This window comes from Drosophila subobscura, chromosome O (assembly GCF_008121235.1).
Source record: "Drosophila subobscura isolate 14011-0131.10 chromosome O, UCBerk_Dsub_1.0, whole genome shotgun sequence".
NCBI classification, from domain to species: Eukaryota; Metazoa; Arthropoda; class Insecta; order Diptera; family Drosophilidae; genus Drosophila; species Drosophila subobscura.
In genome coordinates this window covers 1,714,369-1,725,565 of record NC_048533.1, presented here as the reverse complement: position 1 = coordinate 1,725,565, position 11,197 = coordinate 1,714,369, and the positions used below count along the sequence as shown (strand labels likewise).

Genomic DNA, 11,197 nt, shown 5'->3' with positions numbered 1-11,197 from the left:
GTTTTCTCGTTCGAGTTCATTTTTATATGGAATATATTCGTTCACAGTTATGCCACAACAATGTATCTGTTAGATATTCTTGACAAGCACAACAGTTCTTTCGTCTGTCTGGTTTTATGGGAGAAATAAAATAGTTGGCTTTGCTATGGTTTCCTTCCCTCGTGGATCAGATGGAACTAGATGAATGTGTTTAGTATATTTTGTCAGTGCTATGCTAATTCGATATTGAGTAGTCTATATACTTATAATCAATTATTTTTAATTCTCCGTAAAGTCAGAGAAGATTGTTGTGGCAAGACTAATCAATGGCGCCACCGCGAGGAAGCTTTAATGAAATGGAATCTTGAATTGGATGACATAAAAACGAATGTGTGCCACAAAACAGCGTACACAAAAACATTCGAAAAGCCACAAGGAGGAACCAGATGTTAAGGGTGCGTGTCGATTTGGCTCCATCGGCGCCACACACTTTTCCTTTACGCGAAACAGCGTCGGTATCGCTACTAAACGGTTATGGCTTCAAGACAAGCCAAGCCCGGAAGCAAAAACCCCGGCTAAAGCCAAACAAATACTAAGAAATAAATGGAAAATAATCGAATGAAGGACCAACCACGAACCCCGCACCAGTCGGACCTCCAATGGCCATTGGCATTCCCATCGCCAGGTACTTGCACGGCAGGTAAACGGCGCAGACGTCTCCCTCAAATTGAACATGGTCGGGAATGTTCATTTTATTTCCTATTCGGCTACCGCAGGGTGTATAATCTAGATTAAGCACTCCTGGAAGCAGACGCAGGCTCACTTGGATCTCCGCCAGGCAGCTCGAGAACAGACAGGCAGCCTGGCAGGCATCGCGTAATTTGTCTGGAATGCTCGACGCCTTTTTATGTTTTGTTTTTTCTGGGATACCCATTAGGGTATCTCCTTTCTCGTACACACATTTTTGGATCGATACGGGGGGAAGCCTCAAGACTGCGCGGATTGATTGCAACAGTTTAAAACAATCTTGGTTTGGAAATTAGACATGGGCAAAAAACAATCAGCATGGATGACTATACAATTTTCAAATTAAATGTACTGGACATACTGCATACTTTTTTTTGTCATTTTCGTACCCCATTGAGGATTGCGTTAGCTCGTTAGCTTTGCCTTATCCACATATCCTCTTATATTCTTAGTCATTCTCTGGAGGTAAGTCAACCCGACTTGAGTTTATTGTCTGTATGCACATGGCTCGATTGGTTAATTGACTCATCGCCTGCCGACGGGTCTGAGGGTCTGAGCTGTCAGAGCTTTAAGCGGGGATTGGATTCTCGGGTGTGTGGCGGGTGGAATTGAATTGCGCGATTTTCGAATATTTATTCGCATCCTGTCTTCAGACCAAGCCAATGCAAGCCGCGCCAAGCCAAAGCATGTGGAAAACCATCTGGTAATTGGTTTTAGATTGTTTCTAGTCTGGCGGACTTACCGAATGTCAGGACCGGTATAAAGAGGGCCTTCAGTGAAAGTTCCAGTCCACATCTCTCCCTTTCGTCCAGCAATGGCGGATGGAAAGAGTTTGTAGAAATTCGAGGCTGTAACACATTCCGGTAAATTGCTGCGAGTCACATTCCACATTCCGCCATTGCATTCGGGCAGCTTTGGGCAGCTCAAAGTTCGCTTCCGTTTGTCCGCCGGTGTGAAAATGAAAATGAAACGGAAACATATTTATGCATTTCCCGACGTGAGAGAACTTTCAGAACTGCTATCAAAACACGTTCAGGTAATAACATAAGAAACTTTTATCTCGCCCCAGTCCGTGGCTGTTGCCTTGCCACCTGAAAGTCCGCCTCCACGTCGCCGTCGCCGTTGTCGTCGTTGTCGTTGTCGCCCGTGGTTCTCGTAGTTCCGATAGCCGACAGCACGTTCTACTTATTTCTTCAATTGCCTCATTAGGAGCTGCAATGCGTATCCGGATTATGCGGCAATTGCCATTGCCTGCTCATTTTTTTCGTTTAAAGTTTCCGTGCCCTTTCCTCATCAAATTGCCCTTTCATTTGAGGGAATTTCCACCCATTCCGCAGTCTATAATTTCCCGATTGCATACATACTTCAGTCAAATGTTATGTTTTCTTCCCGGTACAGAATTGTCCTCTGTTGTGTAACATTTATGTATGTGTGTGCTATATGTGTCTATAAATCAGGGAACGTTTTCGACTTCCCGCGACATACTCTCCCGTACTCATACTCTTCCTCGAAGGGGGACTTTACCAACTCAATTAATTGAGACTTGTGCGTGCGGTTGGATTGAATTGAAAGGCTTAGGAGCCTGAGTCTGAGCCAGACCCAGTCTATCCGATTGATGTCCTTGATTGGTATCAAATGGAGCAAGGCTTTACTTATCCGGGCATTGGGTCCGGACAGAGTGTCAATTTACTACCCGAGTTAACGTCAACAGTCGGGTCGGGTGCTCCATATCTAGCTCCAGCTCACAGCTGGTATCGGTATCGATTGAGGTTTCTCGATGATTACCACAGTGGAGAGTCAATTTGTGCAAATTATACTCAACACGTTCGAGGATGGCGCTCTTCGCAGGGAATACTCGCAGCTCACATGCGTGCCAGATGCCCTGGCCTGGCCTGGACGTCGGACCCAACGTGTCCACTCTTTGGACAGGAACGATACTGGAGCGGGGGTGGGGCGGAGTGGAGCGGAGCGCAAAACTTTCGTTGGGTTTCCATTTCCATGGCAGGTGAATGTTCCTCGGGGACTGTGACAAATGCTTTTGAGACTCCAAGAGCACAATGGGGAAGTGGGCGCTGCAAATGGAAAGTTCGGACAGCCAGCACTCTGAAATTATCTCTGGAGAAAAGATAATTGAATATATTTGCAAAGTTATCTCATTTCACTCGCCCGACTATGAGTGCTGCGCGTAAACCCGTTTTAAATATGCAACAAAAAGTTGGCAAACTTCTTTCCAAAATAACTTTCGTCCTGCCGGGTGCGGACTTTGGGAGTGAGAACGGAAACGGAATTGACAATGGTTCAGGCAAATGTGTGGACGCTTTTCCCACTGTCCTTGACATCGTTGGAAAGCAGAAAGTGTGGACGTCTTCAAGGGATCAGGACTAGCCGAGATAGGACCCAATGTTTGGCTTGGCCCTTTGAAACTTGTAGAGCCATGAACTCGCTTTTCATAAGGCTTTTTATGTTTTTTCAAGCCACCTGAGAATGAAAAGTTTCACCATAAAATCAAATCAAAACAATTCAAACGATAATTGTTATGGTTTATGATTTTATTCATGAGAAACAAAAGACAATGAAGACACCCACAAAATGTCATCAGGATCCGCTTCGAGGACCAGTAGTGAGATTGAAAAAGTTACAGGCAGAAGAAATTATTTCTACACGTACTTGGAAGTCCTCTTGTCTCTTGTATGACTGAAACCCATAACACAGATCCAGAATAATCGAAACTCTACAATCACGTTCCCTGGCCAGGAAATGATTTTCAGATCTCTTCATTTTTGCCCAACTTTAGCTACCCCATACACTCGTTTATTTACGTACTTTGGAGCATCTGTCTGTCTGCTGGCAGTTGGCAGTTGGCACTGGAACTTGCACTGTGGTTCTCGTTCTCCGCTTCAAGTCAGACGCTCGCTACCATGCAGCGGAGCAACCGCGTATCAGGAAACCTCGGGCCTCGAGTTGGAACTGGAGTTGAGGACTAAAACGCACAAGCAGGTTATTTGCAATGCCAACGCAATTTCTGAAACCACTGCGAGCTCTGGGCCGGGAAACGAACGCAATTGGGAGCAGCGGTGCAGAGCAACAAAACGGCAAAGGAATAAAGTGGTCAGAGACGACGAGAGGAGCACACAAAAACCAAACGAAAATACATTCTAAAGTATTCGGCGGTTTGCCAGCGGATGCAGGCAGAAGCAGACTCGCAGTCAGAGTCGGAGCCAGTCAGACCCGCCAGCCGCGTCCACGTCCATGTCCCAGCTGTGGCTGCCACGGATCGAAAAATTTCAACGTCTGCGTGCCACTACACAAACCGCGTTGCCGCACAAGCTCTTATGAGAATAATGTCGCTCATACGCCCTGTTGGCGCTAATATTTTTTCGAGCTAATGAACCGTGCGACGTCATGTGCGTAGCTACTTTCAACAAGTGTGGAGGAGATGGAGGAACAACGTGCGCTCTGCCATGTTTACTCACACACTTGCCACACACAGCATAAATATACATATATATGTATACATACGTGAGTACCTACACCTACTCGTTCCCGTACACCTAGGACTCTCGGAGGCAGTGGCATGCAAACATACTCTTATTTATGTGGCCACGTGCCGCTGCATATCTCCTACGAATTTTACAAACCACCATCCCGGCAGGCTGGAAGGACCCGGCCCGGCCGGTGCCTGTGTGGCAATACTTCTCATGCTTGTTGTTCCTACAGCAAGGGGTGGGACAGAGAGCAGAATGGGTGACAAATAACATTCGACACATGATGCCACAATACTAGCCATGAATTCCATTACTCGCATGCCGCAAAAAACAAAGTTTCTGACATTGAGGAATTTCTATAAAAAATATGTTTAATATATTTATTTGCTCGATGAATTGGATAGGATTGTATAACGAAGGCTATACAAACAATACCCCTTTGTCTTTTGATATATTAATCTATTAACAAAACGCCCTTCAGAATTTCAGATATTGCATATTCTCAGTTTTTTTTACATATGCGTAATTTGTTAATATTTATTATATGGGTCATATGCGTCCGATTACATTCCTTGGATTGTGTTTGTATTTACATAATTAATATTCTTAGCCCTGCGCTCAATGCTTAAGTAAGAAATAAATATTATGAACATTCGCAAGGGGCTTTTATGAGTTTTTTTAGGAGGAATTACTCCCAATGTGTTGCTCTCAGTAGCATCATCGTTTCAGCGATTCTCTGGAGCTTTGGAACATAAAATAGATTTATTACGACAAAGTGGATTTAAGCATAAATCAGATTGAACATGAGAAATGTCGGCCTATGAATTTTACAAGTCTGTAATAGATTGTTTCAGCGCTAATGTAACTTGTAACATACTTACATATGTACATACATATGTACATGCAGGCATTGGAGGTGTGTCCTTTCATTCAGCACTACCCGTGCAGGGAGCAGTTTTAAGCCATAAAATATTTACGAATGGCGAGAAGCTTTTCAGTATTTGTACTTGGTTTACGGGCATCGTAAATTGGGGGAACATAAAACTCTCACATCGAAATACATTTAAGTGAAGCCCTTAAAACAGCTCGCCCTAATGGACAAGACGCAGACGCACTGCGTCAAGCAGACGCCAGATCGGTCCGGCGAAAGAAAACACCCCCACCTATATCGCTAGCCTTGTGAGCCCCAAGGTCGCTTTCTCCAAGGACATGTGTACATATATCCGTTTGTTTACTTGCACTCGATGGCCACAAGGCACGTGGCACGTGGCAACTGGCAGTCAGCTTAGAAGCTCTAGGCAGCGTTATATTTCTAATGTTCGAAAGGCTTAATAATTCGCAGAGCTGATTTGGCAAGGGACAACATTTGATGGCTAGGTCTTAGATTAACTTGTATATTTACGGTTGTCTCAACTGATCCCAGAGCAATACATTCGCAAAACAGCGATATATTAATGAAGAAATTCACAGAGTCGGCGGTTGATTCTCCGAATAAGAACATTTCTGAGGTAAATGGTAAAGTTACTCAGACCAGTGTTAGTTTCCGCAGATGTGTGCAAAGCACACAAACAATATCAGACGAGACGAAAAAACCACCAAGGTCAAACTACTGAAGTTAAACTTGTTTCGGTAAGACCTAAGAAGCTCTGTTATTATTTAAACACGGACTAAATCAAGTCGCCCTCTGTATACCCAGTACTCGACAAGCTAAGGGGTATATTACATTTTTAGTCGAAGTATGCAACGCACAAAAGGAACACATATACTGGTTATAAGAGTAGTGTCTCGGTTTTAGACCTGTCTAATAACGCTTCTCCTCGTTAATATTCATCGGCCCTACGCCGATGAGAATATAAACTGGTTCGGTATTCGAAATCTATTGAAAACGAATCTCGGTACTACCAGGTACTACCCGCTACGCGGTAAGCAAGGCTGCTGGACGGGATAGTGGTAGCCACTTTAAATTAATGTCTTCAAAATATGGTGGCTTTAGCTTTTATAGTTTCTGAGGTCCAGGCGCACAACAAGACGGACGGACGGACAAACAGACGGACGTACAGGCAGACATGGCTATATCGAATCGGCTATTGATGCTGATCTCGAATATACTTTTTGGGGTCGAAAACGTTTCCGTCTGACTGTTAGATTGGATCATTATTATAGCTAGAATCAAGAAATTAATGTACAGGGGCTTCCCCCCACCCATTCAAGCAGCCTCATGCCTCATGCAGCGTGTGTCATGGGAGGAAGGTGGCGAGCTAAGAGGGCGTAGATAAGTAGATAACAGATGTAAAAATGTAAAAATGTAAAAATGTAAAATTCGAAAAACCCCTAAGACACAGATACCTTTACTGTCTGAGTACCAAGTATAATAGTTGTGACGCGTACTCGTTTTTGTTGTACTCTAGTCAGAATAAAAATACTCTTTGCAGATCTTAAGATCGATATCTTGAGTTATCCAAGCTATTCTTGATTTATGTCTGGGCATGTCTAACACAAAGGATGAACTTTTAAAGAAGTCAAGAGTGAGTTGTGTTTGCATTTTTGGATCGAAGTGGTTCTGCCGGTTGATGCTGATGGCCTTGAAACATTTGTTTTATTTGTAGAAACCCCACGAGAATTGGTGCACGCGTTAGAATCTATTACTAATGTGTATAGGCGATGAGTGAAATAGTTAATATTTATTTTGTGGGTCCATCTTCTTTGTAGAGATACCGGTTTTTATGCTAATTTTTAACCACCCAGACGGAAAACCACTTGGTAAACGGCGAACACACAGAGCTAGCCATTGTCATTATCGTCACTGTGCGACTAGTTTGGAGTTTGGAAACACTTCCGCGACGAATAAAGCCAAAGCTGATGGCAGAAGTGGCAGAGGAACTCTTACTCACAAATATACTCAATGGACGTGTTGAAGTTTACTCTTGACCGCACACAATTAAGACTAAGCTTTAACATTTACGGGCGGATGCAAGGTGCATTTCAAGTACATAGATATATTAAGTAGAAGGTCTTAGATTAGTTTTAGGCAAGAGAAGAGGGCAAGTAGTAGGTTCCTAGTGTGCTAGTGGCATAGGGCGTCGGAGAGGTATAGGTGTAGCCAGAAGGTGCTCTCGTCGTGGAGGTGAGCTCTGCCACCACGGTAGTGCTCTCCCCTGTGATCACTTCTGTCGTACTGGTCGAGACTGGACGGCCGGGATGTACTGTGGGCTTCGGCGTTTCGATATCACCTTCTGTTGTTGTCGTGTAGACGGTTTGAGTAGTTTGAGTAGAGCTGTCTTCCGGAGTAAAGTCTGTGTTTACCTCTGTGGTGTGGTGCGTGACTGGCCTCTCCGTCGTTGTAGTGCTGCTGGAGAAGGACACGAATTTGTTGAATCCAAACCCGAAGCCACCACCCGACGACTTGGCCTGCAGCACACTGTTCAGCAGCTGAATTTTGGTGGATATCAGGTTGGAGATCAGCTGTGTGTTAATGGGCGAGGCTGTCGCCGTACTTCCGCTGCTACTTCCGTACGAGTAGCCGCCACTGGCAGAGACACCTAAGCGAGCAGAACAGAACGTTACTTTGGGGGCTCACGATTCCTTAATAGACTTCTGGATTACCACTGCTCGGCGCGAACACCTTAATGAAGATCGGCTTGGCATCTGCCATACTGGCTGCACTGCAGATCCAAAGCAGAGCCAAAATTGATATAGTTCTGAGCATGTCGTCGGTGGCCACGTGACTGTGACTGGCCCCGCGAGACGACGTTCTCTTTTATACACCAGCGGCGGAGATGCCTCAGCTGTTGCTGTTGTCGTTTTATGATTATTGTGCTGCGAGTCCAAGTGGCTTACAAACATGATTCAGCTGCCGATGAGGCTGGATGAGGCCGCCGGGGTCGGCGAGTGGTAAGTGGTAGGTAAGCAATCACATTCAGTAATTCATAGTCAATGCGTTGGGCTAACAATCTGATACAGAGAGCGGGAGCAGCATTCGAGCTGACTTGACACCTACCTGAGATTCAGCAAATATCGAGCAATATTTATTCAAGCAACTTTGTGTCTCTCTCTTGCCACTCTTTTAGCGAAAATAGTTTCGAGCTTTATATCTCTAATTTTAGACAGCTCCAACTCAATCAAAAGCTTTCTAAACATCACTAAGCTCCTCTTTGTCTGAAAAACTCAGCTGTGTTAATTAATTATCAGTGCCATAGAAGACTCCCTAGACACCAAAGGAATGTCCCAGCTGCTTACATCTTCCATACCCTACAAAAAGAAATCGTTTATTCTGAGGGGACCTCGAACGAGCCGTCATTGATCTCGTCAATAACATCATGGGGATGCTTGCCATCGACAGTGCAGCCAACGCTCTGGGCGGTGCCCAGGACTTCCTTGCATGTTCCTTTCAGTTCACGGGCCATCGACCTGGGCCTCATTGTACGTGCAATGGCCAGGATATCTTCAAAAGCGATGTTGCCACTGTGCTTAATATTCTTTTGCTTCTTGCGATCACGTGGAGGTTCCTTCAGAGCCTTGATGATCAGAGACGCAGCCGATGGAACCACGGAGATGGTTGCCTGTCTGTTCTGCATGGTCAGACACACGGTGATCTTCAGACCCTTCCAGTCGGAGGTAGCCTTGGCAATATCATCTCCTACTTTTTTGGGGGACAGACCAAGTGGACCGATTTTAGGGGCCAGGGAAGATGTAGCTCCAATTTCGCCACCCACACATCGCATGTACACCAATTTTACTTCCGTGGGATCAAATTTGGGAGGCATTGTTGTATCGTGGCTCAAAAGGCTGCGCAAAAAGACACACAGAAAAAAAAAAAAAAAATCATAAAGTAGAGCAAAATCAGCTGTACACATGTGAGGCGAATCAGAATCATTCGAAAAGTGATTAGCAGTCAGTTTTCACTCTCAACTATTTTTAGACATTTTGTTTTACTTTGACTTTGTCGTCCCAAAAAGGAGTCCCTTTATATTCTCTCATGGTGGTGGCATAGCATACTTTTTTGATGAAAGTCAACTGTCAGAGCTGCGTCCTGGGGACCCCAGGGACAAGCAGCAGGACCAAGCCATCGTTTGCAAATTGGCAAGCCCTCTTGAGAACTGGTTTCACATGACGCAATTATCTACTGGGCAAATACTACCAGCTTATCCAAACTAACGCACATACATACACTCGTACATATCTGTGTGCATATATAGAGAGCAAATACTGTACATGCACAGCTTGTACATACGAACATACATATATTCGCGGCTGGAGGGCTTCTATTCTGATTTGGTCTCCCACATATTTATGCAATAGACACATAAGTAGTAGTTTTATACTTTATGACAGCCGATATTTGCCTTAGAGCTCGGGCTCATCCCAATGAGCCGGCCATAAATCGTTACATCACACTATGGTCCAGACGACCACTTTTCTTGGCCAAAAGGCAATTTTTAAAAGTTAAAACCAAGACGTGGTTTTTGGCGCTCTGCATTAGAAAAAGAGTGACCATAAAAGTTGCGTACCAAAAATTTGTATAGATGGCGCCACCTTCGCAAAATCAGCTGTGAAACCCAGCGGTCACTATTGAAAAGCACGTGCATTGAAAAAGTACCAATTTTATTGCTGTTTTAAATGTCTCATAAATTGAAAAATACGATTAACTGATCCAATTTTTTGGATGCATTTTATTCAGTAGGGTTTTTACTACGTGTTCTGTAATGCGAACGTTATCTAGTGGTTGGCAATGTCTTCGTAATTGTATGTCAAAGTGAGGCCTTCAATATGTGTCAGTTCGTAGTAAAGACTAATTTTTGAGAAGGTTTTTTTAATAGAGTGTCACCTAGTCCCACCTTGAAACCTATTGTGTGTCGTGGACCAATAAATGATTGTTAAAATGTATATAGTCACAAATGCCACATTTGACCACAACTCTTACAATTTGCATTTATAGATCATAACCTCAAATGAGAATTTTCAATGTTTTTTGCCCTTTGGAACACAATGAAGAAGAAAATTGTGAAGTAGGGTACCATTTTGCATTGCATTTAAGCCACAGTACTAATCACTAGCTATTTTGGAGAGCTAGAGTGTAGCCAGGGTAATATTGTTTTATAATGAAAACTGCTGAAGAGCATTCTCTGTTTGAGAAAAAATGCGATTGTCTTAGATTTTTAAGCTGTTTTAATTCGTGCTACGACTTTTTTTATAGAATCTTGATCTGCTTAACATATTCCCATCCTTTTTTTGCTTCTAACTTTTTGAGAAAAAAAATTAAAAACCGATTTTCCCTTAAAAAAAGGAGCTGCCACGCCCATTTTTTCAAAAAAACCTTCCTCTCCCTATTCTTAACTTATATCAAAAGACTAAATCAAAAAATCTTGTTCCGTTCGCGAGTTATTCAATTTGGCCAAGAAAAGTGGTCATCTGGACCATAGTGCATCATAAGCTCCCGCCAGTTTGCTCCCTCCAGTCCGCTCGCACTGGTAAAATATTCAAAGTATTGCCAAACACTTGCCGGGCTTGAAGTATTCATGAGTGCCGGCCGTCTGTGTGTGTGGGTGTATTTATTTATTTGCTGCTGCCAGAATTATATGTTTGCATTCATTTATGCAAACAACATAGGCCCAAGAATCAAAAAACGAGTGTGTGTGTGTGTGGGGCAGTGCGGGTGCGGGTGCGGGTGTGCACCGTGTCCATAACAGTAAATTTTTATTGGCAACACTTTGACTCGTAAAGAAAAACGATGGCCACCGCCTATTCCGGGCTCCTGATGGCTCCCGATACCCCGCCAACCCTGTCCACAGCTTCCTGCCTGATCCTGCCACCATCGCAGCGGTGGCCACCATGGGCTTTTAATAATTTAACCACTACTATTTAGTTTCCATTTCCGCAAAATGCTTTCGTGTTAACGCCTCGAATGCAATAAATAAGCCAGTTCGGCCAAAGTTAACAAAACAGCAGCCAAAACAACGCCACACCCAAACCGCCCTAGCAATCCACTC

General features: G+C 44.0%; 2 protein-coding genes across 4 annotated transcripts; both read right to left on the bottom strand.

Moving 5' to 3' along the window:
- Nucleotides 1-7,191: 7,191 nt before the first annotated feature.
- On the bottom strand, nucleotides 7,192-7,934 carry LOC117896432 (mucin-5AC). 3 transcript variants are annotated; one of them, XM_034804761.1, is made up of 3 exons: nucleotides 7,815-7,934; nucleotides 7,515-7,750; nucleotides 7,243-7,444 (listed from the first exon to the last, which is right to left on the bottom strand). In XM_034804761.1, exons 1-3 carry the CDS (start codon nucleotides 7,915-7,917, stop codon nucleotides 7,373-7,375), a joined length of 411 nt encoding a protein of 136 aa, XP_034660652.1. In that variant the 5' UTR covers nucleotides 7,918-7,934; the 3' UTR covers nucleotides 7,243-7,372. The 3 variants fall into 3 exon arrangements, with proteins under 3 accessions (XP_034660650.1, XP_034660651.1, XP_034660652.1); XM_034804759.1 differs by having other exon boundaries at nucleotides 7,192-7,750; XM_034804760.1 differs by having other exon boundaries at nucleotides 7,192-7,750; nucleotides 7,818-7,934.
- A 528-nt stretch (nucleotides 7,935-8,462) lies between these two features.
- On the bottom strand, nucleotides 8,463-9,022 carry LOC117898087 (60S ribosomal protein L12-like). Its single transcript, XM_034807267.1, has one exon. It carries the CDS (start codon nucleotides 8,972-8,974, stop codon nucleotides 8,477-8,479), a length of 498 nt encoding a protein of 165 aa, XP_034663158.1. The 5' UTR covers nucleotides 8,975-9,022; the 3' UTR covers nucleotides 8,463-8,476.
- Nucleotides 9,023-11,197: the final 2,175 nt, after the last annotated feature.

Excerpts from the sequence above, each read along its gene's own strand:
- LOC117896432 (XM_034804759.1), bottom strand. The coding sequence starts at position 7,917 with ATGCTCAGAACTATATCAATTTTGGCTCTGCTTTGGATCTGCAGTGCA. Across the intron at positions 7,751-7,814 it reads GGTGTTCGCGCCGAGCAGTG|GTGTCTCTGCCAGTGGCGGC; the intron begins GTAATCCAGAAG and ends CTGCTCGCTTAG.
- LOC117898087 (XM_034807267.1), bottom strand. The coding sequence starts at position 8,974 with ATGCCTCCCAAATTTGATCCCACGGAAGTAAAATTGGTGTACATGCGA.